General features: G+C 36.8%; 1 protein-coding gene across 3 annotated transcripts in view; it reads left to right on the forward strand.

Annotated features, from left to right (window-relative positions):
* Positions 1-5,053: 5,053 nt before the first annotated feature.
* Positions 5,054-16,352, forward strand: part of LOC149130325 (uncharacterized) — a 179,790-nt gene continuing 168,491 nt past the window's right edge. For 2 of the 3 annotated variants that reach the window (XM_089345190.1, XM_089345191.1), the window contains exons 1-2: positions 5,054-5,220; positions 10,855-11,006. In XM_089345190.1, coding sequence (XP_089201316.1) covers positions 10,891-11,006 — 116 coding nt within the window. In that variant the 5' untranslated portion in view covers positions 5,054-5,220; positions 10,855-10,890. The remainder of the gene's footprint in view (positions 5,221-10,854; positions 11,007-16,352) is intronic. The other variant, XM_089345189.1, reaches the window with a different exon arrangement.

The raw sequence follows: 16,352 nt of genomic DNA on the forward strand, positions 1-16,352 counted from the left end.
TGACCTGACATACATACAAATACATACATCCATGCATACACACATACATACATACATAATTACATATATACCTACAAACATAGACATACATATATACATACACATATACATCCATACATATATGCATCCATATATAAATACATACACACATACATACAGATTCATACATACATGCAAACACACATACATACACGTATATACGCAGAGACATATGCACCACCAATCTTAAACGTATTAGTTTTCCGATTCAGTGTTTTGTCTGACATTTCAAATCAGGATAAAATTTCTTAAAATATTTGAAACGAACTCAAAGTAAAGAAACAGGTTAGAAATTGATTGTTGTATAAGAAAATAAGATAGCAGAGAGTGTAAAGTAATATTTATGTTGAATGATTTCACAGTGACAACGTGACTGACATCTCAGGTGTAGCGGTATCAGTTGACATAATGAATTTACCCCAGGTGTGTCCATTATTCTCTTCTCGTTAATTTAAGAAAAGTGATCCTGTCTAAAATTAACGATGATTATCTTGATGGTGACGGTGGTGGTGGTGTTTTGTGTGTGTCTACTTGATATTGTTGGCGTTGTTATTGTTGTTATCCTCTCTTCCAGTTATCTGATCAAATGGCTGAATTGCAGCCACACATAGATTGTCCCGGATACACATGACTGCATCATGCTGACACCATACAGCACTGGTTTGATGTGTGTTGCATGAAATGCGGCCACGTCTACCTCTTGTGCTGTCTCTAGTGAACATTTGATTCTAGTGAGTTCTAATTTTAGATTTTGTTGTCCAGCTCCCAGATCATTCTCTAATCCAGAAATCATTTGCTTAGAAACGTTCCAGCCATGACCATCCTGTCTTTTGAGTATGAGTAATGTTGTAATTACATTATCTACAATAACCTTTCTTTCTCATAACAGTAAGGCGTGAACTGAGTGAGGTTTAGCTGCTTTTTCTATCGGATCACCACGAGCGCCAATTGACAGCTTTGCAGTAATTGTTGCGGTTCTCTCTGTTCTGAGATCAAATCCAGCTGAAGTCAAATTCTTTCAGGGTCAATAGATAAACTACTAAATATAGTTACCTCTCCTGGGAACTGCACTGATCCCATTAAGGGTCCAAAGCAAGGCATTTGAATAAATCACAGAGTTGGTCTGAGCAGAATTGTGTAGGTTGGTTGTGTTTGTGGTAGTGTTGAGGATGCAGGTGGCGGTAGTGGTGGTGGTGGTGGTGGTGTAGGTTGCAGAAGTGATGGTGGTTGCGGTCATGGTGATAGTGGTGGTCCTTTTTGCACGGAAAGGTCGGTTTTGGAGTAGTTGTCACAATTCAGCCCAGATCCTTCAAACCTAGAATCAAAGACACTCCACCCATGACATACTCTTTGGATTAACTTTACACACTATCCCACCAGTGGTTGAAAATATTAAGTAGCAATAATATACTGTTCCTGTTTGTCTCATCTAATTCTCTTTCTCAGGTTTTCAGGCATTGTTTAGGCTATGGGCACTGCCTTACTTTCTTTCACTAATTAATTAGCATGCTTTATGCATAAATACTTTATATGCAAATATATGTGCATTCGTCTATGATTGTTACATGCACATACTGCATGCACATGCATATGTTTATTTGTGTGTGTGTGTGTGTATTCGTACATATATACACACAAACATAAAAACAACGCAACAATCCCAAAACATACTTAAATACAATATGTCTCAAAATAACGAGGGGGATATCTAAGTGGATTTTGACATCAAATTACCGATCGAACCCCGATGGATCCAGATACACTCCAAGGCTGGCTATTTTGCTGGTTTACTGTCTGTTCAATGTCAAATTTCTTTTCATCAGCGAACACCAGTCAGGGCAGCATGCCTTCAACAATCTCATGAATGCTAAGAAGATTCCTTTCCTGTCTCCTCGTAGAGTATTATGATTGTATTTCGGTCTATAGCCATTCTCTTATCTATAAATCTGAATTTATTTAGTCTGAAGCAAACACAAGACACACTATCTATTGATAGTCATTAAAGCCCAAAACTTTGGATGCCTTAATTTTGGAACACCCTGTATACACCCCCAACACACGCATTATCATTATCCACTTCTCTCTCCCTCCTTCTCCCCATCGTTCTCTCTCTCTCTCTCTCCCTCTCTCTATGTATATATATATATATATACACAAATGCACATACATAAATACAAACTTAGAAACGTATATACATACAAACAATATTATTTGTAGACGACCTGAAGATTTATTCTAAAAGTGTTAGCAATGCCAAAAGACAACTGGAATTACTTGCAACCTTTTCAGCTGATATAGGCATGGAATTTGGCCGAAAGAAATGTTCAATTATGGTCATAGAACGAGGAAAGTCATTACCCCAAACCCAAAACTTGTGCATTAATTCTCTCCCTCACTCCCTCTCTCTCTCATATATATATATATACACACAAATATATATGGACATACATAAATACATACGTACATACATGCATGGCCGTCCACTTGTAATTGAGGAATACCATTGTGCATTCTAGGACTAACTTGTATTTTGCATTTGCAGCAGCTCTGTTGGTGCCTAACAAACCCTGCTCTTGACAAACATATACGATTGCAAACATTGCAAACCAAACTTTCCCCATTCACTACACCAGCAGTGCGCTTTCAAGCAGCACGTTTAAGTTCTTCATGCAGACTACATGCTCTCTCAAAAGTGTCGGCCCCCTCTTTAACCGGCTTCCACTTTCTGTGGTGATGACAAGCATTGTTCTCCCATTCAGTCTCCTGCATATCACAGGCCTTTAATGAGGACTTCACACAGTCCTTAAATCACAGCCTTAGTTTATGCTGGGCTTCTCTTTCCATTGACATGTTCCCAATATAGCATCTGCTTAGGGATCCTGCTATCCTTCATTCTAATAAGGTGTCCAGTCCAACGTAACATGGTGCTTGTGCACCATTGCCTCAATACTCAAGTTATCAGCTTTTTCTAGGTTTACTCCGATAGCGTTTCCCGCTGCAAGCTCACCATAAAACAGATGTTTCGGCATGGGTTCATCTGCCATTTGAGCAATATGGCAACACCATCACATTTCGTTCCTCAAAATCATAGCTTTAATTGAGGTGATGCCTGCAGATGTAAGGTTATCTGTGTTTGGAGTAAAAGAACACCATTTAATTTTTAAAATGTGATGAAGACATCTTTGGTGAAATTGTTCTAACAATTTTAAATGCTTTTCATAACAAATCCAAGTTTCACAGGAATACAACAGGGACTGTAAGACAAATGATTTGTAAAGAGCCAGCTTTGTATTCTTATTTATATGTCGCTGGCACCAAATGCGGGACTCCAAGCCACCAAATGCTTTTGCTGCCCTTTGAATTCACAGCTGTATTTCTGTATGAAGATTTCCCTAATTTTGGAATAGAGCTTCCAAGGTAGATGAACGAATCGACAACCTTAAGCAACTTATCCTTAACAAAAACTTTAGTGGGGTTACAAACAAAACTACACACAAGTTGATGCATTACAACTGTTTTTTGCAAGTTGATGGTCAAGCCAAGTCAAAAGAGATTGCAGACCTGTTTCAGAATGGCTGACCACATCGCAATCGTCAACGTATAAAAGTTCCCTAATGGGAACTTTTGGCGTAGGAGTGGCTGTGTGGTAAGTAGCTTGCTTACGAACCACATGATTCCGGGTTCAGTCCCACTGCATGGCACCTAGGGCAAGTGTCTTCTACTATAGCCTCAGGCTGACCAAAGCCTTGTAAGTGGATTTGGTAGACGGAAACTGAAAGAATCTGTTTTCATTTATATGTATATATATATATATATATATATATATATAAATAACATAATATAGTAAAAATTCGATATTAATTAATATCAATTTAATACCAGGAAACTAGCACATTAAAAGAATCAGAAGGTTCATGAAAAAATTTTTTGGGAGATCCTAAAAAGATTATAGTACTTGTGTATATAAGATTGACCAGTGACCGGTCTGTCAATATGCCAGAAGCTCACTTAAAAAATTCTCAAATACAGATTCAGCGGAGCAATAACAGGCGGGCTAGACCAGTGAAAATTGTACATACCTCGATTATCTGCAGACTATCGTTTCAAAATCAATACTTCCAAAATAAAAGTATCTATTTATCTTCAGTACAGATTGCCGATATTTTTACAATCGAACAGAATCTCGTGCTAGTTGTCTTCAACCAGTGAAAACGTGCACGTGATTCTATCCATTACAAAGATTAAAATTCAAATGTCTTAGTTTTGGCGGGCTGAATCCGGAAAATATCTCTGCAGAAAATAATTTCTGCTTTGAATTTACCAACTTTGAGAAATGTGAATATGGTTAATTAACATAATATGGTAAACATTCGATATTAATTAATATCAATTTAATACCAGGAAACTATTTTGAAACTATAGTCTGCAGATAATCGAGGTATGTACAATTTTCACTGGTCTAGCCCGCCTGTTTTTGCTCCGCTGAATCCGTATATATATATATATATATATATATATATATATATATATATATATATATATATATATATATATATATATATATATATATATGTATATATATGTATGTTTGTGTGTCTGTGTTTGTCCCCCCCCCCAATGTCTCTTGACAACCGATGCTGGTGTGTTTACGTTCCCGTAACTTAGCAGTTCAGCAAAAGAGAATGATAGAATAAGTACTAGGCTTACAAAGAGTAAGTCCTGAGGTCGATTTGCTCGACTAAAGGTGGTGCTCCAGCATGGCCACAGTCAAATGACTGAAACAAGTAGAAGAGTAATGAGTGAAGTAAAAAACCATCGTTTTGAATTTCATACATGCACATAGTTTTTCAAACAATTATGAAAAGCTGAGGTCATACTAAATGCAATTGAATTATACTTTGAGAGGATAAATTGTAAACAACATTCAAGGTTAAAGAAATTCAGGTCAGTTAAGGAGTGGCGTGATATTGAGTGAACAAAAGAAGAAATGAATAGCCTTATTGGCTGAGACGACTTACTTCCTGCTTATTACAAATATATAACTAGGAAACTGAAATCGATTTATTCATAGCAGCGAGAGAATTTGAAGCTCGACGTCTCCAACTGAAAACCTCGAAACAAGCTTACTCAGCTGAAAACCTTAAAACACAAACTTATCCAACTGAAAACTTCTGATTCAAGGTAAAGAAAAAATTTACTTGTCTTAAATTTTGTCATATATATATATATATATATATATATATATATATATAATATTTTATCTTTTACTACTCAAAGCTGCAGCCATGCTGGGGCACACTGTCATTATTGAGAACCTCCTCTGATATGTGGCATTTGGTGAATAAGGGAGTTTGATGTCATTGCCCTCATTTGCGCCTCCTGTCACAAGATAGGTTCATCCAGGATTCTCAACAGGAAGAGGTCCAGTTTTCTTTTGAAAACACTTACATCCACTTTGTGTAGGTCCCTCATGCTCTTTGGGAGAATATCAAAAAGCTGTGGGCATTTGAAACCCAGGCTGTTGCAGTAACTGGTCCTGAAATGTGACGGCAGTGTTGGGATCTTTGGCACTATGCAGTGGTGACCCATTCTGGCATTAGTGTAGCTTTCAAAACCAAAATTTGGTACAATCCCTTCCAGGATCTTCCAGATATATATTACTGCATATCTTCCCCACCTTCACACTAGGGAGTAGAGTCTTACCTGTTTCAGCCGTCCCCAGTAGCTGAGCTGTTGCAATGAGATGATCTTCTTTTTGTAGCGTCACTGGATTGCTTCAAGGTCCACTGTTAATTTTACACTGTGGGGGGACCATTGTTAGGAGCAGTAGTCCAGGCAGCTGAGGATGAATGTCTTCCAGTGGACCATCATGGTTTCTTTGTCTCCAGTTCTGAAGGTTCTCAGGATCCAGCCAGCCAGCCGTCTGCACTTTGTCGTCATCTTGTTAAAGTGCACTTGGAAAGTGGTATCATCACTCATTTCGATACCCAGATCACACACAAGATTGTAATCCCCCACTGGGCCAGTATACCCTGTATGTTTTCCGTTCAATTTTGGGTGCTGGTAGTGCAGGGCTTGAAATTTTCCAGCATTAAACTACATATTATTGTCCTCAGCCCATCTGTAAATTGCATCCAGCTACTGCTGCAGGCATGCAACATCGCTAGGGTTCTGCATTTTCTGAAAAACTTTCGTGTCGTCTCCGTAGCTAGCGAGGGTATCAGGGCAGTGGAGAGCATATCTGAGAGGGCCACAATGAAAATCGGTGGGCCTAAGACAGTACCCTGTGGAACACCACTCACTATTTGTAGTTCTGTTGAGGTGGCACCACTGGCTACCACTGCCTGACTTCTGTCTTTCAGAAAGTCATGTAATCATTCTCCAAGTTTTCCAGCTATGCCAAAATTGCGTAGTTTGTGGCATATCATATCATGATTAACTTTATCGAAAGCTTTTGCAAAGTCAAGGTATATCACGTCCACTTTTGAATTGTTGAGTAACTGTTTCAACCCCCAGTCATAGTGCTATAGGAGCTCTGTCTATAGGCAGCTCCTACCTGGTCGAAAACCATGCTATCACTCAGCAAGTCACTTTCTTCCAGGAATAACTTTGCTGATGTGTGAAGTCAGAGACCTAGGCCTATAAGTTATGGCATCTGCTCTGCTTCCTCCTTCATGGATTGAGCATATCATTCCCTCCTTCAGTTTGTTTGGCAGCTTGCCATTCACAAGAAAACTCTGGAAGAAAATCTGTAGTGGTTTTTCCTGAGCATATATATGTATGTATATATATATATATATATATATATATATATATATATATATAAACATTGATCATAGAAAAAACATCAAATTCACATCAATGACTTTATATATAACAGCATATTTCCAAACATTTGATCATATTTAAATATTACCATCGCTCTTAAACATATAAAGTATACATATATAAAAAAAAACATTAAAAAATATGCATATATAAAATACACAGAAGGTAAAAAATATATACACGAATAAAAACACAGATGTATAGAACAGCCTATCAAGAAGGTATATACAATTGGCTAAAAATTCTAAAGTGTGTCATGCTACTAAAAATCAAAATAAAATCAAATAAAATATCAACTGACTTTCAAACAATGCTACCCCACTAGCTACCCCAATGTCTGTTCCCCCTTATCATAAGACTAGTCTGTTGCAGGGTGATCCATTTACAGCTGAGTGGACTGTGGCAAAGTGAAATGAGGTATTTTGCTCAAGAATACAATTTACTGCTCAGTATGGGAATTGAACCCACAATCTAGCCACAATACCCTAACCACTAAGCTCCACACTTTCGCACACACACATGTATACATATGCATATACATAGAAGTACATATGTATGTGTATGCATGTATGGCAACCATTTTTACGTCTATTTTCCATGCTAGCATGGGTTAGATGAATATATATTTGATGCATTTTTTTTACTTCTGGATCCCATTCATGTCCTTAATCCTTACTTGTTGCTCGAATTAGGGATCTCTTATTCCAATGGTCTATTCATCAACAGGAGAAATGATAACAATCTAATCACCCATAGCTAAGAAATTGTCAGAGACAGCAAATGTAAACACACACACACACACATGCATGTGTGTGTGTGCGTGAGTGTGTGTGTGTGACCAATGAGAATGTGATAGGCAGAGCAATGTAGCAAACCAAGAGACACAACACAATGACTGGTGTTAGGTTTATTAGTGTCAAGAAGAACATTCAGCTATAAATAATACTTGAGATAAGCTGAAGTTTTTAATATTTCTGTCATTTCATGGGAGATTTGAGAAACACAGTCTTCTTTAAATTGCTCTTTACCTCATTTTATAAGTTTTTAAAAACTATCTTACTTTCCTTTTTATTCAAAAGACATGGATGTAGACGTAGGAATCAGACCCCTGCTTGAACCAGCTTTATAGAACTGTACTGGTGCTCATTGAATAGAGAAAGATACCCAAAGGGACAAAGATAATGGCTGTTTATGACATTTTACTTCATAATTGAAATTCTGGAAGTTAGAATGACTGGCTGGTAGTCAGCAGACAGGACACTATCAGCAAGAATTATAAAACAGGGCTTCTCTAACATAGTAGTACTACCCTTGGGTAGGGATTGTGGAAAATTTTATAAGGACCAAGGAGACAAGAAGGCCATGGTGGTACAAATGTATGAAGCTCAATGTGTAGTTGAGTTTGGATCGGAAACTAAAGTGAAGGGGTGATGCATCAACTGTTCACTTATTGTGGGGTGGTGCTGTGGCAAGTAGTCACCCATGTCAAGACTAGGACCCAGAGGTAAATTAATCTGACCTTTGAGAACATTAAAAATGAGGGCTATTGAATCATAGCAAGAAAAGGGGCATTGAAAAACTCTTAGTAAATAAAAAGGGGCCACAATTAAAAAGTTTAAGAAGCACTGGTATAGAACCATCATGGTTAGGGAGTGGTGGGTGGAATGATTTTTTAAGATCTATAGGGATACTCTTGGTAAGAGAGCAGAAAATGTGGCTTCTTTTAATTCGGGAGGGAAGACAGCTGACAAGTGGTGAAATGCAGAAAAAACATCCTTTATTTTATTAATGACCATCATACATGTATTTCAATGGTGGATGAATGTCTGCCAGTTAGTGAAGATAGGTGTTTTCCTCAAGGTAAAGTCGATAGTGTTGTTTGTACAGCTGTAATACAGTTGTGTATGAACCACTCACACCTTCTTACATATTGTATGGCTACAAACTAAAGTAATCCCTGATACTGCTGCCTCACTTAGGCTCAAAATTCTGATCACTATTTTCATAATATTTCTTATTTTCTCCATTCTTTCTTTTCTTTTGTGTCTATTTTTCCATTGTTGCACATATTTAGCTGTGGTTGGTGTCATTCCAAAGTTGTCACAGATATCTAATCACAAATAATTACTTTGTAATACATTCAGTGATTAGCATAAATAGATTTTCAGTCTTTTCCTTGAGCTTATGTATGAACTGAACAGTCTTTCTGAACCTTTTTCACCCTGATTTACCTGTGCTCTACAGCCAATAGAATGTGGGATATTTCTCTCAAACCTTTCTTGTAGATTTGCTTTTATTCTTTTTCAAGATGATCTCATGTTGCTGTTTCACCAGACATATGACATCTGAAGATCCATGCTTCATTTCAAACATCCTGTTCTCTTGCCATCCCTTAAAGCTCCTTCATCATTATAGCATTAAACGGAAGTGCTACTACGCCAGACATCAGTGATAACACAGTGTAGAATTTCATGAGTTTTACCAGGGAATATAAAACTAAAATCCTGTCAGACATATTTAGAATCTCCACAATTATTTCTGAGGTTTTGACCCTTTATAGCTCTTCACCTGTTCCATTACTTTATACACCATCTTATGGTCTAATCCCTACGGTTACTTTGTTTAGATGGTTTCTGTTATTTACCTGTGTGTCTCCTATCAGATACCACGTTTGAAATCTTGTCAGTGTTCTCTTCAATTCATAATTGATATCACAGATACCAGTAATAAACTGGAAGATTTTCTCAACTGATTTTTTTTCCCTTCAGTCAGACAAAAGTGAGGTTGTAACTAAGACAGACATCTTATGTTTCATAAGAAAGACTCTTCCATCTACCATGAAACGGTATATTTGTACTGATTTCTCTCGATATTGCTCTGTCCACTTCTATGAAAAGACAGAGAGCACAAGTCATGAAAAGAAAGACACCAATGGTCGTCTAAAGTGCATGTCATAGTACTCGGGATAAAACATATAAAGAAAGAAAAGGGAGCAGTAAAAGAACCATAAAAAGGAAAGGGTGCATAGGAACCAGTGTTTCTGAATTACAGAAGAAAGTGTTGTGTTTTTGAAGGTTACAGTGTTCTGAGTGCTAACAACCAGTGTAGATAGTTTATTCCATGCCTTGACAATTCTGAGCATAAAATATTGTTTCTGATATCATGGAAACTGGAATGGGTTTTTAAAAAATTTTATAAGCATATCTGAGAGTGGTAAAGATATTAAATTCTAGAAGTAGTCAAAGCTGTTATTGAAAGATGAGGGATAATCTTGTGGGATTCTATCAAGTGAGTTGCTAGAAATGAAAAATTTCTGTGTGTCAATGCATGGAAAAGCAATACATTTAAAAAATGATAAGTGATTTAAAGAGGCTAATTGTATGGTTGTACATCTGTGGACAGCTTCCAGTAGTTTGGTATTCTGGACAAAATGAGCATACCAGATTGGAGACATAACCTATACATATATACATGCATACATATCAGTATATATATAACAAAGTATGGATATAGTAATTTAATTAGGTAACAATGTCTAAGTTAAATGTTTGTGAGAATTTGAAGTTGTAGCTTTGCTGCACTTAGACCAGTGGTAGGACTTGAATGACTGAAACTATACATACATACATACACACACATGCGTGTGTGTTTGTATGTGTGCATATGCATATGAAGGTGAATGGCTCAATGGTTAGGGCATCAGGCTCACAATCAGGAGATAGTGAGTTTGACTCCCAGCCTGGGCTGTGTGTTATATTCTTCAGCAAGGCATTTTATTTCATGCTGCGTACTGGTGTGTGTGTATGTGTGTACATGCATGTGTATGTATGTCTACATCTTTCTTTCTTTCTCTTTCATATCCCTTTCTTTCACTACTGCATCTTCTTTACTCTCTCTTCTCTCCTTTCTCTCTCTTCTTTCCTCCTCCTCCTCTCTCTCTCTCTCTCCTTTAATATATTTCACATGTTTTCTCTTTCTTCTCTTCAGGTTAACCAAACATCTTCAGCCGGCGTTACATTCCTTATGGCTGCTTGTGAACGAGGCAACAAAAGGTTAATAACCTTATTGGCAGACTCAGGAGCTGATCTCAACATCACTGACGATGACAGGCAGACAGCATTGCATTATGCTGTTAAAAAGTAAGGCTTGAATTAACCAAAATCTTCAGATCTGCTTTTGTTTCGAAATGTCTTGCACTTCCAGACAAATTGAATATCCAAAGATGCCATAATAGTGGCAGTGTTACATGATGACAACATGATAGTAATAACCAAATAACATCTTTTTCTCATTTTCTCCATCATCCTCTTTATTGAATCACAAAAATCTTTTTCGTTATTTGTTGTCAAAACAGGTTATTTTTGCTTTGGAGATATTCTTTGAGATCCAACAATTCTTAAGATTGACCCAGTGTGATTCAGTGTCTTCTCTTCATATTGATTATGGAGCGATCGATCATTTTTTCTCCAAAGAAAATGTTATTTGAGATCTAAAACAAGAAAGATTCTACAGCTTGTTTTGACAGTAAATAATCTGTAAATTTCTTACAAAAATTATTTCTCACCTCCATCTGCAACTTACTCAACACATTTTGAGATGTATTTTGAATTGTGCTTCATAAGGTCATCTCTGGACAATAAAACATTTTGAAGTTCTTGTTAGTTTTTATAGCTTCTGCAGTCACAAATCGTTCCGGAATGTTACACACACATCATCATCATCATTGTCGAGCGTTCCTTTTCCATGCTGGCATGGGTAGGAGGGTTTGATAGGAACAGGCAAGTCAGAAGACCACACCAAACACTACTGTCTGCTTAGGTTTGGTTTCTATGGCTGGACGACCTTCCTAACACCAACCACTTAACAGAGTGTACTGGATGCCTTTTACATGCCATCAGAACCAGTGAAGTCACCAATCAATTAATTTGCAAGACAAAGACCTCTCGACTGATAGAGGAGGTGGTGGTGGGGGAGCTAGTGTTGCGGGAGAGAAAGGTGTCTTGCATTAGAGGAGGGACATGGCTCCTTCAGATGGAGAAGACAGAGGAGGGAAAGATAGTGAGGATGTGACAGAGAGGGTGCAGGGGCCATATATCCAAGTTACTGGGTGGTGTATAAAGTAGGGTACACTGGGGATTAGGGAGGGTGGCTTGGTGGATTAGTTCACAAGATTTGAAAGGGTGAGTGGGAGCTACATGTGGGGAGCTGATTTAACAAGGGCATATTGTGTTTCAGGCAGGAAGCTGGACACATGAGTGTGAATGGATGGGAAGTGGAATCAGCAATGGTGCTCATGGGTGGATTGTGGGAGAAAGAGGGAGTTGAGAAATGGATATGGATTTTACTTTGCTGGGTGGTTCTTCTCAAGCACACCAAATTGCCAGTGTTTTGTCATATCCTCTGATCATTTCTCACCACTTAACCCTTTCTGAGTCTACCTCTTCCACAACACAACAGGTAATCATTGAATTAGGACTCAGTGTGATTCTATTACAATCCTAGAATTGCCACCATGAAAGCTACATTTCAAACTTTCACTTTCCCCACCCAACCCCACTCCACAATTTCTTAAAATTTCACTTTTTCAAAAAAATTTTTTGGGCAAAATATGCAAAAAATACAGAGATTATGATTCTGGAAAATAATATTTCAAAAATAGAAAATAAATGAACACCTCTCCCCTCTGCCCTATGACAAGATGTGAAAGTAAAGTGTTAAATTTACTAATGTTTCACGCATGCTTAGAATTATAAAATAGCAGACGCAAAAAGCATCTGAACAGAAAACCTGACTTGTTAGAAACACGTTTCAAAATTTTAATACGAGTTACCAAAGAAAGAATTTTAAAATTTAAATCCACCCCAACTGGAAATCTGCCAAGCTAGAAACAACAGCCAAACCGAGGATCAACTTTCTAAATACGAATTACCAAAAGAGAAAAAAATATTTCTTAATTGCCATTTTGTTGTGTGTGTGTGTGTGAGCAAAATATCTCATTTTTACATACCTCTCTTAATTCCAAAAGACCCTGACATGTTGGGGGCAAAATTACAGTATGAGTTATTTCTTTTATTTGGCACACAGGCCATGACACAGAGGGGACAGCACAAGGACACAACAAAACAAAAGGGTTTAGGGGCTGGGGTTATACCTTGGTTAAAAATCAAATATAATGAAATTGGATGAAATTGATCGAATGAAATTGCACATTATAATGAAATCAGAACGAATTATGAAATTATAAATTGATATATTTCTGGGTTCGTGTTCGACCCACCGGTTTTCTCCTTTTTTTTTTATAACTTTTTACTTATGATACCCACTTTTTAAAAGTTTTCCACCGTTGTTTCCTTCTTTGCCGTTCAGACCGGTCCCAAAAATTATGGTATGAGTACCGTTACTGTCAAACTGGAGCACGTGCTTTTGTCTACATTTGAAGAAGATCGTCGCTTTCTATAAAATTAAAAAGTTTTTTTTATATATGTGGTGGGGGGAAGGGTATCTTTTCAAGTCGGCGTAAAAGCGAGACAGAGAGAGCGCGATTGGATCAAGGAAGTTCTTTTGAGGTTGGCGTTCCGTGTGTGTGTAGGGGGGTGGGGGGTGAGTGCTACAATTTTGTTCCTGCTCTTTAGTCTTTTACTCTTTTACTTGTTTCAGTCATTTGACTGCGACCATGCTGGAGCATCGCCTTTAGTCGAGCAAAGCGACCCCAGGGCTTATTCTTTGTAAGCCTAGTACTTATTCTATCGGTCTCTTATGCTGAACCGCTAAGTTACAGGGACGTAAACACACCAGCATCAGTTGTCAATTGATGTTGGGGGGGGACAGACACACAAACACACACACACACATATACATATATACGACAGGCTTCTTTCAGTTTCCATCTACCAAATCCACTCACAAGGCTTTGGTCGGCCTGAGGCTATAGTAGAAGACACTTACCCAAGGTGCCACGCAGTGGGACTGAACCCGGAACCATGTGGTTTGGTTTATTTTTTTTTATGTTTGTGGGCGATTTTTATGATCAGATTCATAGTTACGTTTTATTAATTTTTTTTTTCGTTTATATTATTACAGGCCAGTAATTGAATTCTTGTTAGTATGAATCAGGAAACCCTTGGATGCAGAGACGTTTGGAAGTTAAAATCTTGGATTTTATTTTCGTTTTGAACACACACACCTGTACACACAAACACAGACTCACAAGCACACACACACACACACACACACACACACACACACACACACACACACACACACACACACACATACACAGCTACACACAAGCAGACAGAATTTTGCACACACACACACACACACACCTGTACACACAAACACCAGATCTTTTCCTTTTGAACGGCACATTGAGAAGTTAATTTTTTGGAACTAAACACTGTCAAACTTTGGACACTGGTAGAAAGTGTCATATAAAACATCTTTTACTCTTAGTGGTGTTGAGAAAAGTTTATATTTTAAAAGTTATCGTATTTCGGTAATTTCAACCAATCAATGACGTGTATACAGCTGAATAAAATTACTGCTATTGTTTGTCAACAACAACTTCTGGCGGAGTATATTTCGTTTGTCACTATTATTTATGACATCGTTCGTGCGTTTGTACTGGTTTTAGCTTTAAGGTTTTAGGGTTAGGGCTAGAGTTAGGGTTTTAGTATCAGGGTTAGGGTTCGGATTTTAGGTTTAGAGTTACGGAAAATGTGAAAATGAAGGAATTGGAGGTGGAGGGGGCAAAAATGTCTTTCCGAAAATAGTAGCTGAAAAACAGGAAAAAAAAAACTAAAAGCAGTAGAAATGTACGAACGATTGTGGTGGTGCCATGAAGTAAATATGCTTCAGATACACTCGTTTATTCAGAAAAACGTAACTGAGATGAAATATGTCATAAATAACAGTGACAATTATTTTTTTAATCTGTCGGCCAAAGGGTAATATGTCAGAAATAACAGTTACAAACTAAATATACACCGCCAAAACGTCTTGTTGACAAACCACAGCAGTAATTGTTTTCACCTCAATAGATGTCAGTGATTGGTTGAAATTACACAAATAAGATAACTTTAACACGAAATAACTTCGAAAATACGCAATTTTCTCAAAAACGCCTAGAGTAAATGATGTTTTATGTGACACATTCTACTAGTGTCCGAAATTTGAAAGTGTTCAGTTACAAAAAATTATTTTAAGGTAAATATCCTATATGTGTGTTTATATATTCATTTATGTGTGTTTTATGACCGCCATACTTCCTTGTTGGTCACTGTTTGTTTTGGCGGTAAAAATACGTCTCGTTGCCCTTAACAACAAGCTTTCTCTTGCCACGTCTGTGTTAGTTGCTATGACAACATTACATTTGCAGATGTAGTTTTGCCACCAATGACGATGAGAAATCTTCCTTGAATTAGTTTGTCTATAATTTTCAGACATTCCATCTTTCACAAAAGGATTTTCCTAGATTATTTAGTTGTATAATCTGTGAGGATCTCTCTAATATTTATCTATGTATGTATATTCTGCTATATGTAGTATTTGGTAGACATTAGAAGAAGCTATACATTGTGTGAAGTATGTACAAGCTAAAACTGAAGCTGGTGTCAATTGAAACTATATTTTTTCAATGTATACCAAATATGTAGATACTAACAACGTAAACATTGTTTTGTATTGTACACTCGCTGGGATAAAAAGATTTATACATTATACCTTCACCTATTAATTTGTGTCTACACACGTACACATTTGTTTACTGTATATTGCGATTATACGCATTTCAGTGTTTTTCAAATATTCTGTTGCTTATATTTCTCTCTCTCTCTATATATATATATGTATATATATATATATATATATATATATACATACATACATATATATATCCATACATACATACATGCTGGTGGTTTAACTTCAACCAGTTAAACCACCGGCAGGCATACCTACACAAGTGGGCCCCCCAACGAATTTGTTTCCTTATAACTTTTAGATAGGTGGATATTTTTTTAATGAAATTTCTTTGACAAAAATGCTTCAGATGATGAAGATTCCAATTATATTGGAATTTGTTGTGAAAAGAAATTTTCAAACGTTGAGAAGTTGACTTTCTCAAAATTCACACAAATCCTTACAGAAACTTTCAGAAAAATGTCTTAAAAATGTTTTAAAAAAATTTCTTCATATTCAATTCCGATATAAGTGGAATCTTCACCATCTGAAACGGTTTTAGTGAAAGAAATTTCATTAAAAAATATCCTTTTTTCTAGAAGTTACAGGGAAACAAATTCGTCGGGGGAGCACAATTGTGTAGGTATGTCTATACATGCATGCACACACGCATATATATATATATATATATATATATATATATATATATATATATATATATATATATATATATATATATATATATATGTATATATATATATATATATATATATATATATACACGCGGCTGTAATGTATATATAGGT

This window comes from Octopus bimaculoides, chromosome 29 (genome assembly GCF_046866305.1).
Source record: "Octopus bimaculoides isolate indiv1 chromosome 29, ASM4686630v1, whole genome shotgun sequence".
Classification (NCBI taxonomy): domain Eukaryota; kingdom Metazoa; phylum Mollusca; class Cephalopoda; order Octopoda; family Octopodidae; genus Octopus; species Octopus bimaculoides.